The 20,780-nt window shown below is 35.1% G+C and overlaps 3 protein-coding genes and 1 long non-coding RNA gene across 4 annotated transcripts; 1 reads left to right on the top strand and 3 right to left on the bottom strand.

Annotated features, from left to right (window-relative positions):
* The first annotated feature begins 202 nt into the window (after positions 1–202).
* Positions 203–679, top strand: LOC114537448 (kelch-like protein 40b). The gene has a single exon (XM_028558491.1). The coding sequence runs from the start codon at positions 203–205 to the stop codon at positions 677–679; it is 477 nt and encodes a 158-aa protein (XP_028414292.1).
* Positions 680–3,517: 2,838 nt separating this feature from the next.
* LOC114537443 (receptor-type tyrosine-protein phosphatase S-like) lies at positions 3,518–14,135 on the bottom strand. The gene is made up of 18 exons (XM_028558487.1): positions 14,068–14,135; positions 13,820–13,983; positions 12,958–13,064; positions 12,469–12,556; positions 12,176–12,243; positions 11,478–11,511; positions 11,117–11,220; positions 10,581–10,700; positions 8,869–9,017; positions 8,396–8,537; positions 7,882–8,028; positions 7,108–7,207; positions 6,764–6,840; positions 6,198–6,329; positions 5,525–5,656; positions 5,072–5,226; positions 4,561–4,696; positions 3,518–3,918 (listed from the first exon to the last, which is right to left on the bottom strand). Exons 2-18 carry the CDS (start codon positions 13,950–13,952, stop codon positions 3,850–3,852), a joined length of 1,893 nt encoding a protein of 630 aa, XP_028414288.1. The 5' UTR covers positions 13,953–13,983; positions 14,068–14,135; the 3' UTR covers positions 3,518–3,849.
* A 658-nt stretch (positions 14,136–14,793) lies between these two features.
* LOC114537447 lies at positions 14,794–16,910 on the bottom strand. Its single transcript, XM_028558490.1, has 4 exons — positions 16,811–16,910; positions 16,226–16,522; positions 15,305–15,573; positions 14,794–14,934 (listed from the first exon to the last, which is right to left on the bottom strand). Exons 1-4 carry the CDS (start codon positions 16,818–16,820, stop codon positions 14,794–14,796), a joined length of 717 nt encoding a protein of 238 aa, XP_028414291.1. The 5' UTR covers positions 16,821–16,910.
* An 88-nt stretch (positions 16,911–16,998) lies between these two features.
* On the bottom strand, positions 16,999–20,472 carry LOC114537444. Its single transcript, XR_003688585.1, has 3 exons — positions 20,370–20,472; positions 17,548–17,973; positions 16,999–17,116 (listed from the first exon to the last, which is right to left on the bottom strand). It is a non-coding gene; the product is annotated as an uncharacterized LOC114537444 (long non-coding RNA).
* Between the last annotated feature and the right edge of the window lie 308 nt (positions 20,473–20,780).

The following is a 20,780-nucleotide window of genomic DNA, read 5'->3' as shown; positions in this document are numbered from 1 at the left end:
AATGAATATTCACCCAAACCCTGGTCATTCAAAAGACTGGAATGACGGTCCGGTTGCACTACCTGATAAGTTAGCATACCACAGCAGTGTGGTGTATAATGATATGTTGATAGTTTCTGGAGGTTATAACAGAAATAGTTCATCTGACCTAATTAGATCAGTCCAGCTTGTTCCTCCCTATACTGTGAAGACCTTGTCAAGGATGCCAGAACATAGAGAAAATCACAGCATGGAATTATTTGATGAGAATTTGTTGATAGTTGGTGGAAGTACAACTGGCAATAGGAAGCGTCGCCACAGCAGTGTCATACTTTACAATATAAAGAAGAATGAGCTAAAACAGTTGTCACCATTTCCATATGAAGTGAGTGATATGGCAACTGTGAGATGGGAAGACAGCATCATTGTTATTGGTGGCATTGGCAAACAAGCCAAGACATTGGATACAGTTATCATGTACAATGTCAAGACGGAAGAAAGTATCATGTTGCCATCAATGATTTGTGGGAGGTGGGGATGTACAGCAGTTGTTATCAAGAACAACATTGTAGTCCTTGGAGGAAGGAGTGACCAAGGGCAACTAAAGTCAGTTGAAGGTTTCAATTTTGAAAGGTATTCTTGGGAAGAACTACCAGAAATGTCTGAGGCAAGATATGCACACACTGCTGTTGTTGTATGAATAATTTTGGAGTGACATTGAACAAATTTGTTTTGGTAATAATGACAATAATCAATATGAACTGCCTATATATATCTTGTGTCCTGAATACTTAGAATTACTATTGGTCTATATATTTAGATTTTTCATGCAATCTTTCCTGTTTAATTACTTGGAACTTTCAAAATGCCTAAAGTTAATACTTTGGGCTGTGAAAAATTGAAGTTTAAGGCGCTGCAGCAGATTATAGATTTATATTTCCACCTTGATTTAACACTTTGCAATTATTATTTTTGTACATGATGAATAATTTAGAAAATTGAATTTATTTTTAAAAATCATTTATTCAATTATATCTAGGTTTTCTTGATACTGATAGTGTCTCATTCATTATAAACTTTGTTTTTATGATCCAAAGATCAGACAATTTTTAAAGCTTGTTTCACAAATTTGTAATTGCCTCATGTATATTATTTCTTTTATATCTTGATTTATTTGATTTTGTGACCTTATGATGATTTTAAACCTGCACATTGAGCTAATTCAATAAAGATCAAGTGTCCTTCTGAAGTATCAACGCTAATTGTGCAGTGGTTAACTAAAACTTAAGGGTGTGCTTTATAACTAATTAGTTACCCTATTTAAACACCCAACACTTAAAGATTTGGCTCTGCAAGAACAATCGCATATAGGTCTTAAGGGACCAAAAGTGCCCATTTTGTGATGAAAAATTCCTTATTTTTGTCCTTTTTGTTACCTAAGTCTGCCCACTTAAATGTGCACAAATCTTTTTGCAGAGCATAAATATAAACCACACTAGTGGTGTCTGCAGTTTTGGCAATCAAACCATCCTCCCTATACATATTTTAGCTGCCCTTTTTATTAACCAAAAGTGCCCTTGAGAGCTGGTGCCCCCCTTCCCCCAATCTCTGGATGTGTCCTATGCATGCCCTGTGCAAGAATACTGAAAAGTTCAAGACAGTAATGTAAAGAACTTCTAACAGAAAAACATACTGCTCCAGAGGCATTTTTTAGACTTTACTACCCTAGTAGGTCAGGGTGAATTCAGTGTGACTTTGTAGGAGGTGATGAAACAAAGAAATCAAAGGGCCAACTACAACAATGTTTGGCTTCTTTTTTCAGTAATCAGGCAACCCTGTGATGCAGGCCACCAGCCAGCTATGGGTGGGTGCGATCACCAGGGCTGGGCTGGTTGTTCACAAGGTGGATAGAGATAGATAATATAAAATGGTATTTTAAAAATATCACCAATACAACCATGATAATAAAGGCATATACCCAGTTAGTGAGTATAAAAGAAACCACAAACCCCTAACAATAATAATGATAATATCCCCTTCGTTTTCTCAAACTTTATAATTAAGTTTCATTTTTTTAAAAAAAGCGCGGGCGCGTTTGAATAATGGCTGCCACTTGATTGGCCGATCACATCTCTTTAGCCAATCACAGCTCGATTTTCTCTTGTTTACAACATGGATTGCCGCTGGACGTTCTTCACTTCTCAAGTTTTGATTATTGATTGCAAAAGTCAAAATTACGTGGAATTCATGGTCTAAAATCTTGGCATTTGTATAAAAAGCTCTTTAAAGCAGCTTGTTTCATAAACAGAATACAAAGCATATAAAGTTGAGCAATAAAACTTGTCAGAATTATCAGTTTCAGTTCAGCAGTTAAAACAAATACAGGCTTGATAAGAAATTGTTGGACAAGGTCAATTTAATATGTTTCATCATGACACTGCAGTTGTTAAGGTAAGTCACAGAGTCCTATATAATAATTATTTAAATCAGTAGTGTGCGCGACACATGTTAGGCCTCCTATGGCCAGCTCCTGGTTCTGCTATGTCGGAGAGGATTTGTATTTTTCAATACCTACCTAAGGGTGTGGTGATTGAAAGGGCTGTGACATGTCCAAGTAATTCACAAATTCATATTTGTCACATGTTATATACCAATGGTTGTTATTGGTCAGAAAAGTGGAGCATAAAATGAGAGTAGAGCATATAATAATTAATCACTGTATTAATCACTAATTAATCACCATATGGTAGTGGGAAGCAACCATATATTGTGGTTTGCGAATTCTGTCTGTCAAATGGGCAAATGTTTTACTGAAAACATATTATTTTTTGTGGATGAAGGAATTAGATTGACATTTTCAATTATGTATATTGTGAGATGGAATTGGATAATTGATGAAGTCCTCCAATGGGTTGACCTGTAATTGGGCTGGTATTATACTTTTGTAACTAATTGTTCCCCAGAAGTTTTTTATGTACTTGCAATTAGTTCTGATAGCATGAACTTCATTTAGCTAAGATTTATTGTTTGTGTTAATTAAGCTATAAAGCTACAATAGTGTGACATATATATTATTTAGGAAATTAATTAATATTAATTTATAGTTCTTTATCAGCTATTAATATTATTATTGTTATTATCATTATATTATCATATACTGCGTTGCCGCAGTATAAAAGTACCTATGACCCCAAATCACTGATTGAAATTTATAAATTATAACAATTAATATAAATGTATTATAACAGCTAGTATAAATATTTAGAAAATTAATACCTATATACCCACTACGGTATGTCTAGTGTACGGAAATACAAGAAAAATGGCCAGTGAACTGTAATATATCAACTGGAACACTAACGCCTATAGTACGTTGAGCGTGTTAATACTAGCTAATTGGTTGAAGCCACAAATTTAAGCAAAAAACTGAGTTTGTGACTCTGTTTCAATTTTTCTAAAAATTAGCAAATCATTGTATTTCACACAGTTCTATAGACATTTCTGGATAATTACTCAAACGTTCAAAAAATCAACGGTTTAGTGGTCATTTTTTGCCGGCACCTTTTTGATAAACGTGAGTGCGCAATAAAAGTAAAGAGTCTGGACACTAGGTGCTCTACCATACCTGAGATAACCCTAACCAAAAACTATCTTCATGATTGGCTTCAAAGATGGCGGGCAAGTTAGCGTTGCGGGTTTTATTACTGTTCACTGTTTTAGGCTAGGCAGGATTTCCTTTCATTTCTACATAATTTTTAAAGCCCCAAATTAGCTACAGTAGCTATATTAAAGAACCATTAGGAATTCCAACTGACATTTATCGATGTATGTGATTCACATTAATTTTATGCGTCCCGCCTCCGGCCAGGTTTACGTCTTCACACATGCAGAGGAATCCTGGTAAGCCATTATTACCAAATAGCAGAACCTATATTGTTTCTAAGAAAGAAATTTGCAATAAATCGTATGTAAGTCATTATAGGCTACATTTACTCTATTATACTTTAAAATTAATCATCAGTCATTATATTTATAAGGCGCTGTTACACGTCTAAGAAACTTTCATAGAGACTTGCTATCAATGCTATGCAATTATAATTTTGAGGGATTAATTATTTGTAAAGAGTGTTCGAAATGCTAAGAAAACGTTTCCGGTTAGCAGATCGTAACAAATGTTCGTATTTGACAACTTTAGAAATCCTCACGAGTAGAAATACATTGCAAGTTGCAAAGAAAGCATGTTGTAAAGCAATTCTGATTTTTGGCACTTCACTCGATGCACGTAAATTCTAGGGTTTACACTAAGGGGTCCTAATTTCGAGTGGACTAATTATACACACTTCAAATTCAAGCCAGGAACAGTTGAAGGAAAAATGAGTCAACCATATATAGGTCCTCTGGCAGGAATCGAAACTACGCTTTTGCGATTCCGCTGCAATATATATGTGCTCTTGCAAGAGCGGAGGGATTCATTACAGGAAAAATAATAATTTGTCGTTTGTAGATATGGTTTGTTAGCTTACTAACGCGCATAGCCCTCCCCTCCTGAAGAGGAGCAAGGAGAAAAAAATATATTCTTACCGAATTTTCAACAAATTGTGGTCGTGATCCTCTAATGATTTTAATTGCCTGAAAGACATCAACTTTCTGGTCAACTTTCATTCGTTCAAGCAGGTTTGAGATGGCAATGAATGTTCCGGTACGTCCAGCACCATCACTAAAAAACAAACGATATAAAAGTTATAGGCATGTGCTTTGTGTTCATAATTCTTCTGGAACGTTGAAGTCTGAAACACCAGCTAACTCGCGTACTGCATGCATGCAATTTTTCTAAAACTTGTTTCAAGCAAAAAATACTAGTTTTAAGTATATATACAATTAGAATCTTAAAAGTAGATTTTGCCATTGTGAAAGGCATGCAGTTATTTTTTCTGAGTAAGACAAATAACCTTGTATTAAGAAAAAAATTATACCAAAAAAATAGTTCTTAAAGCAAGATAACGTAGCTTAAAAGAAAGGAAAAAATCTCATTAAGTGTTAAAGAGTTTGCAGTGTAGGGAGTTACTGAATAATATCAAATATAGATTGTCACCTGCATGCAACAATTATTGGTCCTTGATTATCACTCTCCCAGGAATTTTCAACCAATGACAATAGATTAACGACGCTTTCTGTGTGGCGTGGTACACCATGGTGCGGCCATTTTGTGTAATGGAATATTTTAACTTCACGACAATCTTGTAAATCCTGTTCCGAACAAAAGCACAAGGTCGTAACTGTATAAATAGTTACTCGCACATTCAAATATAAATAGAACAGTATAATTTCCAATATAATCAAGGAGCAGCGCGGCGGTGTCTTCAAACAACTTAGCATCAAATGTGGTATAACAACTGCCTAAAATCAGTGTTTTTCGAGCAGTGTTTTGTCTATTCTAGGCAGTTGTTTTACCACATTTGATGCTGAACAGTATAATTATGTAATCCCCTGCTTAACCTCCCCACCCGTAAACCACAGGTGGAAGGTATAGCCAAGGAATACACACCGGATAAGGTGATATGACGAATTCTCTAGTCCATATCCCATTAGATTCCCATTCAGAATTGAATTGCACCGTTAAAGAACCATACTGAATTGGCTTTTCTTTCATAGTCGTTGGCCAAAATATCGGGAATGCCTAAAATATCAAATGAAGCGAATATAAGAATATAACAATATAACAACTAGGCCTCTATGCATGGTGTCCAGTTGTTCGAGACCGGAGAATAGCGCTTGTAACGAACTTAACATCAAGCATATCATCCAAATTACTGAAATTTTTAGGCATGTCTTTTGTACAGGCCTAGTTAAGCATTTAAAAATGGTGGCCGCGAAAGCCTGGTTCGTTATCATAATTATAACGTAATGCATCGGTGTTGTCTATTGTAATTGGATTGATACTTTGAATGAATACAGAATTATTTGTCCATTAAAAATGATCTTTATTGTTCACGATGAAGAGTATCGTAGAACATCGCCGATATGAAAACAAAGTTTTCGGGATAGCCAGGGGCCAAAACTAGCTCGATAATTGGAGGGATATGGGCGAGGTGAATATTCAAATATTCTGTTATGCCCGACGGATTTCTTTTGAAGAAAACACGAATGCGTACAAAATAAATCCGTCCGTGGCAGAGCAAAATATATAAACATATCCACCCCCGTTCACCCCGGCTTACCGTTCCATCTTGTAAGCTATTTAACAAGACAATCGTGGATGATTTTTGCGAATAAACCAGTCGCCAGAAGTCGTTGATTGTGTTAGGAAGAGGACTTTGCGTCGCGATAAAATGATTTCTTGTAGTGTAACTCTATATGACAAAATGAAAACAAATGTTTGTAAGACAATGGAATTGTTGTCATGGAATTGAATAAGCCAGCTAGCTACCACGGTAAAATAATAAGTATATTCCACTAAATGTCGTTTTGTCAAACAGAACCTAAATCTTCAATATAGCATGCACCATTGGCATCATTGTTGGTAATTAATGTAAACTATATAATTTCAAAACAAAAATCATTACTAATTAGCTATGTTTAGCTCATGCACGTGAGTTTCTTATTTGCAAAACTCTTACTTATAATGGACCATTCCCCCATTAAACTAAATAAACGAAATATTGTAAAGTTTGAAAACTATCGCCGTGCGAAGTTGGTAAATTTTGTATAAACTAGTAGCTAGTAGTTATATTGCAAGACTGATAAAATATAGTTATCCTTTGACCGTGTGCGTTGTATGACGTACATCAACAAAAACAGCATTGATATAATCTGAATTTTGAACACCATCCAAGTATTCCAGTGTAACACGATTGCCTTCCCCTAAATAGAATGTGCAAAGATTTATTCGGTGATTAAAGAACTTAGTTAATACCAACAATCAACGATAGGCCTCTTGAGAAAATGGAGAATGAATGCTTTATTAATTTAAACAAAATATTTGCGTCACGTGCTACAGACATGCAGTACATCGCCGAGTGCCGGTGACATGATATAAAAATCAGGCCCGACAGGATCTTTGAAGAAAGTACATTCAATGAAGTGATTGCACGAGACTGTGTGTGTTAGTTATAGCGAATTTCACAATACCTGGATAGACATTTTCAACACGATTTTTTTTGCCATTTTCCTCAAGTAATCCAGCAATGCATTCATCTGGAGTAAGAATTGGTGACACTTTTTCCAACGTCTAACAAGATGAAATTATTGTAAATACCAACGTTATATATATAAATATATATACAATACGGAACAATAATTTATGCGTGGCACTATAGTGAAGGATAACTCGGTTTTCCTGAAAACAACACTCGAATTTTTTTTTAAAATGCACGTTATGGACATAGTATGGATGCTACTTGGAAATTGTATGGAAGTTTTCATAGTTCGCATTTTTAAAAAATTTCATTGCCGTCGTATTTTTAACTAAATAGGTTTATTCCTGGCAACTCACTCAGCTAGATATCTCGACCAATTTATAACACTTTCGTGATATTATTTCGATCGAAACAGCAGAGCATCGTCCGATGTTTGATGTCATATTCCTTTTTTTTATGAATTAATTACATGTAGCTATAAGAACATTGAACGCATGCATTTTTATAGTAATAACGGAAAGGACGGTTGATCGATCAAGATGGCAAGATACAATAGTTTTATGAAGATTACAATGTAATAAAGACATGCAATAAGTAAATATTTCCACTATTTCCTCAATTTGTTGTATCAAACTTCATATTACCCGCAATTCACTGTGCATCCATCGATACAAATTCATTCACATTTGCATGTGGCATCCTGATACTCTTTTATTCATTGGCATAAGACAAACATGCCTAGTTAACCATAAACTGACAAACACACCTTAAACTTCTCTTGAAAACCAGTTAAACCACTGGGCTTAGTTTCCGCAAGTTTCCCAATCTCCTCTTTGATATTACAGCAATCAACTTCGTTCATCCCACATACAATTGCCTCCATGATTGCTTCGTAGACAAATATATATTGTTCCTTTATTAAAAGATTAGTAAAATTTATTTAGTTCTTTTAGTTTCACATGCCTAGAAAGGAAGTGAATATGTAAAGTGTGAAATAATTATATCAATGTTCCGTGCTTTAATGAGTTCGCAACGGAATGATCCTTGACTTGGGGAAAAAATCGGTCACATATATTAGAAGCATATTATAGCTTTTCTAGTGTGAATTAATTTCTTGCATGCCTACATACTGTATAATATGCATGATTAATGTCTGTTTAACAGCTTTTCAGTCAAAACGTTCAAAACTACACAACGGCTATAAGATGATTTTCATTATTTCGCATGTTTGCCAGTTACTTGCAAAGTTTGTAAGAAATGAAATTACTACACCCATATACCAATGTTTGCACCATATTCATTCTTCGTTCTCTCATTGAAGAAACCTCTCCAAACACATCAATACAATTCACTACACCTTTGTCGAGTTTATCAAGAATGGTATCTATAGCAATAAAGACACCGGTTCTCCCAACACCAGCACTATAAACAAAAAAATTCTATTATTCTACGTTGTTTTATACAAATTGTTTTATACGAATTATAATATTTGTACAAAATCTTTTTATTGAGTTATATTATAAACGAAATAGAAAACTTTTTTCCTGTGTTTGATTACAGTTATAGAAACACTACTGGGAGTTTGGGAGAACGAGAAATAATTAGTGGGAGAACGAGCCCGTAGGGCGAGTTTTTCCACGTTATTTCGAGTTATCCCAAACTCCCACGCGTATTTCTATAACTGTATAGAAATGCGGAAAATGTTTTCTATTTCTTAATTACAAGTCGTTTCGATGTCGTCTATAAGTTTCACCTGCAGTGTACGATGATAGGTCCAGATTGTTTCACATGATGGGTCCTGTAATGATTTCTAAAAGCTAGGAGCTCTGTAGGATATTTTGGGACGCTGTGATCAGGCCAGGATTTGAAGTAGTAATGTCTGACTTCTCGTTTTTCGTCGCCCTAAAGAGTGTGTGAATATTAGGGTGATTTAGCACGAGGACGTGAACGTCAAAGACGACGTGACAATGGCAAAAAAATGGCGTGATGCGCCCAAATATGGACATGCCACGCCATTTACTCGCCATTCCCACGTCGTCTTTGACATTCACGTCCTCATGCTAAATCTCCCTAATAGGGATTAATCCCCGAGCCGGTGCGAAGCACCGGGCGAGGGTACTAATTCCGCCCGGAGATTTTGATTACGCCCGGGAATGCAAATGCGAAATGAAAGTTGTCCGCCATTATGTCATGGACGTTGGGCGTTTTTGTAAGTTATGCGCATGCGTGAATTTAAGACGAGTTAAAACTGGTAACCAGCAAACGTTTGAAAGCGTGCGATTGGCTAAATTAAAATTTTGGTTCGCGTCAGCATAACTGATATTTTGAATTATAAAACTTTTTTAAAAATATTTTTCATTTGAATGGTTTTGAAAATATACGGAAAAATTCACTCGTAAAAATGATTAAAATGTAAAGTAGATGGTGCTTTCGGATAGAAAAACTTTGATTCAAATAGATGGTGAAAAATCTACGATTTTAAAGCATTTTTGGAGTGTTTTTGAACAGGTAAATAGGTAGATTTTGTATTTTAAAGCATGCAAGTATTTCGTAGTTTAACTTGTAGATTTATGAACAAACGTACGACACCTCTTTGAATTTATTCGTCAATTTCGTTAAAATGATTTTGATTGGGAAAGCATATATTTTTAAAGGTCAATCTGTTTAAAAAGGAATTGAAATTTCGCTAAAAATTGTAGTATTTAAAACTATTCGTAGCACAATTTATAATGAATTACGATTATAGTCGATGATAGCTCGAGAGTCGACTTTATAATTGTACCAAGATATAGGATTTTACTTGCACGGCTTCGATCATTCAGCAGAAACGAGTATTATAGAATTTCAGTGATGGAAATATAAGTTTATTGCTTCAGGCGAGGGGACTTTGCATGCAATGTATTTCTAGTAATTAAATATATAGGATGTGATGCAGTGTAACGAGAATGAATTTCGTTTTAGACCAATCATCAAGGTTGTTTACGCTAGTTATATATATCATAATCCTTTTACCATAACGATTCGCATTTGTAACTTTGATATTAAGAATTTTGTCCAATATTCCCGCATTAACTACAGTGCTGATCAAAAGTATTCGAACACCGATTTTACAGATCTCATAAGAATGCTCATATCTAATTTAAAACAAAAGCAATTTGTATGAAAATTTTACATATTACAGAGCGAGTTTTTCGCACTGTTCACCAGTTATTTTAATTTTCTATTTTAAACCGAAAGTATATTTTTAACTAAGCAAGTGCCATTTACTACTTTCGTTACAAAGTTTACTTGGGCGGTTATTTGTGAGAGTATCGATAATATTTTAGGAAAAATGAGTAGAAAAGTGTTTGCAATTTTAAATGAAGATCGAATATTGCCAGTAAGTTGCGTATAGTTTTCAATGTGCATCAAATTATATTCTGTCAAAAATAACAAAACATTCTCTACATGAGGTATTAATTTTACCTTCCTAATTTGTAACGTGTGTGTTTCAGAGAAAGCAAATATTTCCGTCTTCTCCAACGTTACTTCAATATCTCCATACATTTTACTTCCTTCGTCAGGCCAGTACTTCTCACATTTAGGCTAAAACAAAATTGATGCATACATGTTATTTATCTGGCGCGAGCCAGGTTGGAATGTAGAATGCCATCCATGCATGAGGCCTCAAAAGCAGGGTATTTTTCATCCGGACCGACGGTGCATGAGTTTTGTTTCGCACTGAGTTATGGCTCAGTATGATTAAATGGACTTGCTGTAAAATACAGATTCTAGGTACAAACAATTATCCTTTTTCGGGAAATTAGTACAGTAGCAACCAAATCCCTTCTATCGCAAATAGATCTTGATTCGTGTTAACGTAATTTGATCCGGGCTACCTTAAGATAATTGTATGATGTATCTAATTGTAATTAAGAGATGCCACTGACGAAGCAAGTTATTCGTTGGATAATTCTACCAAAAACTTGAAAGGTATCTTAGATGCTTTACACTTCACTTACCTTACGGTTTCCAAGTTCGTTGAGAGAAGTTACCATCACAATAGAGTAACTGCGCTGCTCCCAAACCATTTTCCACATATCATTCACTGTAACTGGGGTTGGGCCTGGGGGAGATAATGAGATGTCATAAATTTGTACCTATGTACTGCTTTTCGTGGGATAGTAGACAGGTTCAGCTCAGCACAAGGACGTGAACGTCAAAGACGCGGCTTTAAAATGGCGAATAAATGGCGGGGCATGTCCAAAATTAATATGGACGCGACACGCCAGTTATTCGCCATTTTCACGGCCTCTTTGACGTTTACGTTCTCGTGCTAGATTTCCCTAACTATCTGTATAAATATTAACCAGTGTTGCTGACCTTGGCATGCTATATAGGAATTTGCACTCATTCCCTGAAGGAAAAATAAATTTAACATTAATGCTACTCAGCGATCTTTGACGCTGGTCGAAGTTAGAAAGTTGTGGCAGAGGCATTGTTCCCAGTGAAAAAGTTCCGGGAAACAATTTTTCGCAGATGTTCCCATACCATACGTGAACAAACATGGGGTAACATTTGATGAAACAACCGAAACACAAGTGTTACGGTAATCTACAATATTTCTTAGTCTTGAATATTACACGTAAAAACATGAAAAAAATGTATTCACGCTTCATTCCATGCAATGTCATGTGGATTTAATAAGGAGAACATGAAGCGAGCTACAATCCTGGCCAAAACCATTGACAACACTCTAAATGATTTGTAGTTTTTTTACGCAAAACATCGACATTTCTGTGTCGATTTACCCCTTGCCCCCTAATCATAACCATGCTAAATGCTTGAATCAGTTTTGCACATCACTCAACATTGATTTGTGGGGGGAAAGGGGGAGAATTTTGAAATATATTCCATGACTACTGACTGTATAGTGTCAATTAACACTGAGTGTCGTCAATGTTTTGACCAGGATTGTAGGAACAAAATTTTGAAGATTTAAAGTAGCGTATATGTATCTTTTCCTTAACCATTAATTTTTAGTACATTAATTCATATTTAAAATTTCATGAGAAACTTACGTCAATGTAGCTAGCGTTAATGTAATCTTCATTTTCATCTCCAGAGAGAACAACACGACAATAATCATCTGGAATTATACAAAATTGATCAGGAAATCTGATATAAAAAAATATATATAAAATCACATATTTTTCAACATTACTATAATTGTCATTGCTGCTAATTATACATTAATAAAAATTTTATCTACCCTATTCCCCGCATATAAGCAGCGCCTATATCTGGAGGGCGCTTATATGCGGTGCAATAGGTTATGTACTGTATATGGACGATACGGAATTTTATACAATACATGTGACAATATTTCCATATCTGTTTTTGTCTTTATTGAACGGCCTTTTTGACACTTCCCAAGATGTGGTAAAATCTTTTGGTAAATCCTGTTGTAGAAAGATAAATTTTCTTTACATACAGAAATTACAGTATGGTTTATTAAACAGTATAATTTATACGTATACAAGAAGATATAACCAAGAGAGTAGCAAATTGAGCATGAAAATTATGTCTAAAGGCAGAAAAATGTACGTATTTTGAGCATTCAATTTGCCAAGTTTCTTGTTTACAAGTTCTCGGTTCGAATATTTTGTTTTTTTTAATCCTTACTTCGCATGCTGCACGTAATACCAATTAATATTTCGGGTCGATATTCTCCTGACCAGCTTTATAAACTGAATTAAAGTAGAGCCCGATCGTTTGAAAGGAATCCATGCAACTGATAAATCGGTTAATAAAATTGGAGTATCATTTCTCCGAAGGATATTTCTCAATGTCCGATACTTACATTGTATTCATTGCCAAACATATAGTTATCGTTAGCTTTTAGTTCATTAACGTAGTGCAAAAATTCTGCCAAGGAGACTGGTGGATGTCTGTTTTCTTTAGCATTTCCTTCAAAGTTGTGCAAATAAGAATGTACGAGTATTTCAGTTATATCTTGACAATTCACTACAATACTGTATTATGGGTATAAAGTCTCCGGCACATTAGTATGTAGAGATGAAGATTCGTATATTATTTTGTAATTCTCTTTGGTTATAAACGGGACATTATAAAACAAATTTGCGGTCTTTAGTCAGTAGGTGTTAAGAATAGGAATATAACATTCATTTACATATTTGTCACCCCCCTGGTTTCCTTGTATACGGCTACTAAAAAATATCACTGCAGTTCCAGCACTGAAGTTGTGAATAGAATTGAAGATTGTAAATAAAATAAGAAGCTGCATCAAACCGAATGGTACAGGTCTAGTTTTTATTCTAATGTGCATGTATTTAGTTGCAGACAGGGCCGTCGCTAGAGGCTTAATTGGGCGGCTACGTTATATTAGCTCAAATCAAAATATCACTGCAGTTCCCGTACTGAACTAGATGTTTTCAGTAAGCGTGGTCTATCGTTTTTGCTTATTTAACACTGAATGTGAAAAGAGCAAAAATAAAAATAAATGTGTAAAATCAGTAAAATTGACAACTAGTGAAAATGTGAAAAATTGCATTTTTGATGTATTCAAACATATAGTTTTTAGAATCAGATTCAAATGATGAAAAGTTTTGCGTTTTCCTAAAACTATTCTAATAGAACCATGCATGGTGTAAATGTGTAATTTCACTTATGTGGCCAGCACACTAGCTATCATTACGGCTTACCACTGCTCTCATTTAAATAGATTCTTTCATTGCTACCAGTTCCCGCGCACCCGTTTGATCCAAAAAACTTGTCTTCACTTGCGTAGCTTTCAAAATCATCGCTTTCGTTATCCTGGTATTCTACCGAGAACATTTCTACGTTCGTTTCCTGCTTTTGAGCTCGCCTGAGGGTAAGCACAAAAGAGAGTGAGCGAAAAACTTTGCAAGTACGACAATTATTTCCAGAAACTCTATTAATTTTCCCTTACCTTCGCTTGATGATTATGACAGCAGCAACAACTAAAATTGCAACTAGAGCGAAAAACACGCCAATTGAGACACCCAACACCACCAACACTACCAATACCACTACTGGCTAAGTCGTAACTGCATCCCCTGCAAATACGGTTTGGATAAATATATGTAGGTAATTTTGAGGGAACGAGGGGATATGTGAATAAACACACATCCCCGAAGTGCCTCAAAGTAACGTACTTATTTTCACATTGGCGTGGTTGCATTTATAATATAACAAATGACAAGAACAAAGAAAACCGAGGAATGTGAAAAATAACATAGATTAAACCGCAGGTGCAGCCAGGGCCGTAGCTATAGAAGCTTATTTGCATGGGATGGGGTGCATATTCATATTCTCGTCTTATGCGTGACCGATTTCTTTAGAAAGCTATATTGCTCCTATATGATATGTAAACTTGCTTATATGAATATGCAACCCCCCTTGCAGTCTAGCTACGGTCCTGGGTGTATGTTTTACGCACAAATGCAAGTCACTCAGCAAGCATCAGGCCCGTAATATAAATAATCAGTTGCTCTATTTTTTCCTATAAAATATGTAAACATGAATATGCAACCCCCCCCCCTTGTGGTCTAGCTACGGACCTGCATGGGTGTATGTTTTACGCACAGATGCAAGTCACTCGAAAAGCATCAGGCCCGTAATAATAATAATAATCATGCAGTTGCTCTATTCTCTGCTAAAAATACCTACTCGGTTCACAAAGTTCAATTCTAAGACAAAATTCCTGCTTGTCAGTCGATTCTATCTTTATGTAACGCACATTACGAATATCAACGAAAGTTGACGCCGCTTGATAACCATTTTTATTCCCAGTTATCTGAAACAGGAAAATATGTCATGAGAATAGTTGCTTATATAAGCATACGAGTGATACGACATCGTAGTTATAGTGGAAGTTATGTGATAAATTATATTGATTATAGCATATGGAACATGCGCGATATAATTTATGCTATATTTGAGCGAATGCCGTTGTCATAGGGCTTTTGTTTGCCATTCTTTAGTTTTCTTGTTAATAAACATTTATTTAACTTTCTATAATTCGGCATGTTATTAATGCAAATAATAGGACATAACACACAACGTAATATTTTTTATCATTTTAGGTCAATATGCAATAACTAAAGTCTTCAAACCCTTATGCATTTTATCTGGAAAATATGGAATAGCAGTCCGACATTGAATACCTTTATGCTGTTTTCATACGATGTGTTACGACTGTATTTCAAGGAATATGAACCACTCCACTTTGCTTGGTTTTCATCCGCCGCAACCACAATCTGGAAAATGTTGTATTCCTTCTGAAGGTCGATTTCTAAATACTCGTCTCCATTCCCTGAACACCAACCGCGTTTGTCCATCCTAGCCAGAGTGTAATCACTGGTCCCATTTCCTGAAAATGTGGGTTTTGGAAACGTGTTTTGGCCAGTAATTATCGGTTTATCGCATATCTGACCTACAGAAAAATAGACAGAGGTAGAGAAGCTCAAGTCATTAAGTCAGGGGCTAAACCTGTCTAACCTACAATATGTTTGGTGGACGCACAAGTAACAAGTAAGTAATTCATAACTCATAACATCACGAGGTTTTGAACTATAATTTTTTTCATTTATGTTTTAACAGTTTAATATTGATTCCAAATAAAACCAAATATCGAATTTACGACAAATTTGTTTTTATTTGCTGTAGGAAAAGGGATTTTTTCGTATTGCTAAGTCCACCTACCACTACGCATGTTGAAACTACGCGAATATTTTCTCTATAATGAATATTTATTATTATCATAATAATTTTTTTGGACCAGGAAGTGTTGTTAATTGTTGTTGTTGTTTTTTGTTGTTGTTTTTTGTTGTTGTCGTCGTTGTTGCTGTTGTCGTTGTTGTTGTCAAATATGTCCATAATGTCTTACCTATGTAGGAACGAAAACACAGCGAAATTACCCTGCATGGGTACGAGCATAGACTATCCAAAAGACAATTGTCTATGGTACAATTGTCTATGGTACGAGGTTGGCACATTATTTACCTGGTTATTAGACCACTATTATTATGAGGCAATTTGCTTTGTTGATAAATATATGATTAAGTTATCTCCTTGACTCTACTTACAATTTACATTTGGAATTGATGTACTTGAAGTGGTTGTGTAAGACTGAAGATGCGTACAGCATGATGTTTCGTTTGAGCGAGTAGAGTAACACATGACATCTCCCTTGGCAATTTTCTCCCCACTGGGAATATCTAGTGAAATCAATTCATTGTTTCCATTCACTTCAAACCCCAAGTGTTTACACAGCATGTTACGGCGAACTTTATCCCAATTTTCATCATAAACTTTCCACGAAGTTGAGCCGTCGTGTACTTCAATGAAACCTTTGTATAACTTTGTTAATCTTACATCGAGTGCTAAAGATTGTGAAAAAAATAAGAAGCTGCATCAAACCGAGTGGTGCAAGGTCTGGTTTTTATTTAATGTACATTTAGTTACAGATTTGGCTTGTCAAGATTTGGTGTAGAGTTATGTCTAATATGATATAATAAAATTGTAATACACAAGGGTGTAATTGTAATTGTAATATAGGCACAAGGGGCTTCTATAATTTATCTTGTCGAGAGTAAAATTATTTGTGAACAACCCAGCTAGTGCATGGCAAGTTTAACGGTCGACGTAATAATTGTTATTGCGCACTATACCTGAAAACATAGGTGATTTGTAGGAATCCGTACAAGTATACTCAGTAAAAATCTGTTTTTCGGCGCCGGAACAATATTCTGGTGCTAAGAAATTATCGTCAAAAATTATACTACAAGATCTGTTTCCATTACAAAAAGATTTCACTTTGCAGTTGGTAAGTTTGGTGCATTTAAAAGATGTTCCTGCAGAATAATCAAATCTACCACCCTTGTCAAAGTCCCCATAATCTGCTCTCTTGACCACCATGAGTTGTTTTGAAGAGCAATGAACGTCTTTCGTTTTGGCGCCATACCTGGTTACTGATCCTGTAAAGCATTTAATAATATTAATTCAGTAAACTCATGTTTTCGACAGAGAAAGTTGATGACAACCTTGAAATAGTGGACGTTTATGCATGAGCAATTAAAGGTCATTCTGAAAATGCTTTCGTTCGATTGTTCTTTACGGCATCATCGTTCCCAGGTTTTTCGCGTAATGCGTAAAATGAATAACTGCGTATAATGTGTAAAACTTCGGGTTAACGGACTGAAGGCTTTGCAGTATTAAATAATTACGTGGTGTACCTACAAGTTAATTCACTCAAAAATGAAGTTTAACTTATTTTTTCTTTATGGCAAGTAATGTTTTTATTAACTGTTTGAATTTTATAAAAAACATGGCGAAGACAGGTTTTAAAAGCGCTCTGTATGAATGTCGCGTAATGTGTGGGGTGATAAAGTGTATTACTTTCACTTACCTAAAGTAAACTTTTGTTGTGGTTTTTCAGTGCAATTCTCTCTTTTTATATATGCTGTTGAGTTAGGTTCAGCACAAATTGGTACAGATGTTCTGTTGTAAAAACTTAAGGATCCAGCTGGCGTTTGCTTTAAACGGTGTTCCCGGTAATTTAGGTAATCCCGTTTCGTGACAGTTATTTCTATATAATACACTATCCAACACCTTTCATACTGGTTACCATATGGAGACATAAGTATTGCCATACTTTCTATGTTTTGTAATTTCTCATTACTGAGATAACGGAATTGTGCATTATCTTCCAAACAGTTGTCACCCATCGTTGCATAGTTATAGGCATGATTCAGGTGAGATGCCGCTCGCAAATTGCCCACCGTTGTAATGCAATACCCGGAAAGGTGGTTTCTGAGGAAAAAGCTTCGACAATCTGTAAAATAAACCACAGCTACATAATTATTTTCTCGTAGTAAGAGTATAAGGTTTATCTTTCTTTGTGACGACATTTTTCGACTATATGTGTGTGCATGTATTGCTATAATTCTATTGTTCCGTCGCACATATAATTATAAGAAATTACACTGAGATAATAATTTATATGTATTTTAAATATGTATTAATAAATTATGACAGTCGATAAGATAAAATTACCCGGGCATGTTTATTTGTAAAAACCCAAAATGGCGTATGAAATTTTAGGCTGTGTGGTTTTCGGGCCGGTAAGGTTTTTTCAGTTTATTTCTCTTTAAACATTCAATGCATGCTCTATAGGGTTCTGTATTATTGGAACTGCATTAATAAATGAGTAGTCTGATCATCTCGCAGGAGTTTGATGCATCGAAATTTGCAAGTGCAAGCTTGACTGCGAACAGTATACAGGAAAAAAATTACAGGCCTGTATCAGAAAAAACTATAACTAGAAGATTTTAAAATGTTCAAAAATCTATCATTTTATCAAAATATCTGGCTAATCTAACAGTAAAAACTAGCAGAAAAATTAACCTCGTAAAGCGGGAGAACGGTTTGTAAAAGCCTCATTTTTAACCGCTTGTGCAAAAAAAATGAGTGGTTGAAAATCCAAGTTCATTTAAAGAGGTGAAAGTTTAGACTCTTTTGTGCAATGTATCGCAATTTCAGAAAATTTAATAAATATTAAGTCCGCTGCGAGACGTTTGAAAATTAGACTTTTTTCCCGTTTGGAATTTTTAAATAATTTTTTAAACTTTTATATTATATAAGAGTATAGCTGTATATGGTTTGTTTTAAAGACTAGTGCACAAATACTAAATTCAAAAATGTATAAAAATATTAAATGTTCGTAAAAACTTTTGTGAACATTTTCGAGGCCTCGTGCGAGATTTGTCACTACGAATTGTCGAGGCCATAATCATGGGTCAAATTCCTTGCCAAATATTTTTGCTAATTTCCAATTAACAAGTTTTCCTTGACAAGGAGCCTTGTTCAAAAGCTAGTCATGCCAGCTTTTCAACAAGAAAAAATGCTCGTATGTACGTATACGGCCGTCAAGGAAACCTGACAAGGAATTGCGCAGTACGGAACTATATATTCAACAATATAACAATATTGTTGCAACAACATTCATCGAGCCAACAAATATTCTATGACAAATTCTTTCTTTGACAAGTTTTGTCGTGTGAACGTGCCAACAAGTTTACTTTGACAATTTAGTTTGCAGTTAGCGATGTAATCGTATATACAGCGGAAAACGTAAGCGCGCTAACAGGCGCCATTTTAAAATTTCAATTCTGCATAATGTAATATCGTAAGGAATATAATGTATCATAATAATGTAATTCAGTGTTTTTCTTGTTTCTATCTATGATTCCGAATTAATATTTAATAAACTCTCTTTTAACATAAGCAGTTCTTTATCGCCAAACCAGTCAACCGTACAGCGCTAATGCATGCTAGCTGCCAGTGCAAAATACAATAGTCCGCTGGTCAAACGCATGCAAGTGCTCACATTACTTTGACAAGTTTTCTTTGTTGACTCATACACGCGAGCGAAATATGTACTTTGACAACTTTTTCTATGACAAGTACACTTGTTCAAAATCAAGTTGGATGTATAATGACGAACAATTAAAATTGTCAAAGAAATCTTGCTCGTCTGTAAGGGGCTTTATACTATAATTATAAGGACGGATCATCGGTGGACGAACTTGGGCAAGCGAAAGATAGTTCGTCTGTGTGTAAACACAGGGAAACAGATAGATAATGTATCCGTCACTGACATGAATTATCCGCATAGTTCGTTTATTTAGACGAATTTGAATAGGTAGTTCGTCTTGACGCATCATCTGTCTGTTAGTATGAAAACGAGGTAAGGACGAACTACGGAAAATTAACCATAAAACGGCTTCTGTGCGTTTACGTTTACCATGCACATATAAATAATTTCCTCGTCATGCACATTCGTTTTCAATATTCCCGTGCACTTTTTGAACGCGCGATTCTCTTCTCTTTGACATATTCATGCATCTACATAGTTCGTCTATAGATAGTTTGTCGTGTGTTTATATTCAGAGGAATGATCGGTCAGACGGATCATTCGTCCAGACGGATAATCCAACTATATTAATTTTGTGCATACGACGTAAAAGAAAAGGCCTCATATATATAGCCATGAAATAACGGAGCCTTACATAAGTATAAGGTTTACATGCATGAAGCAGGAAGTCCAGACTTTGGGTCTAAAATATGAGGAAAAACATTCACCTATATATGTTACTTGTTCACTGTGATGTTCCATGCTTGCGATTAAAATATTTGTATTTTATAATGGAAAAAAAAATAAATACTGACCTTTAAACAATAACAATGCGATGCCATATAAAACTATCAAGACAAGACATAAATTTGCCGCATTCTTCCGGCGTTGGTGGTCGATTTAAACTGATATAGTCATAATTACGTATGGCTGCATCATTTTAGTGCCATGAGAGATATCGAAAGAAAACTATACAAGGTAACTGCGTGCGTGGTATTCATTATTATATTCAAGTCCAGGCTCATTATTGAAACTGATTGGCAAATTTTTCGTAATATGATTAGTAAACTGATAATGCTCTAAAAGTGTAGTGCCCCAAAAGATATCTTATGGCAGAAAGTATATAATATGTTTCTATGTTTATAGTCATGTAATTGCATTAAAAGCCACTATAGTCCATTTTTTGGTATCATGCACTTAAAAGTTGATTAAGATAAATAATATAG

Source organism: Dendronephthya gigantea, unplaced genomic scaffold (assembly GCF_004324835.1).
Source record: "Dendronephthya gigantea isolate DGI-Jeju-01 unplaced genomic scaffold, DenGig_1.0 000157F, whole genome shotgun sequence".
Lineage (NCBI taxonomy): Eukaryota > Metazoa > Cnidaria > Anthozoa > Malacalcyonacea > Nephtheidae > Dendronephthya > Dendronephthya gigantea.
The sequence above is the reverse complement of the archived record's forward strand: the minus strand, read 5'-3'. Positions and strand labels throughout refer to the sequence as shown.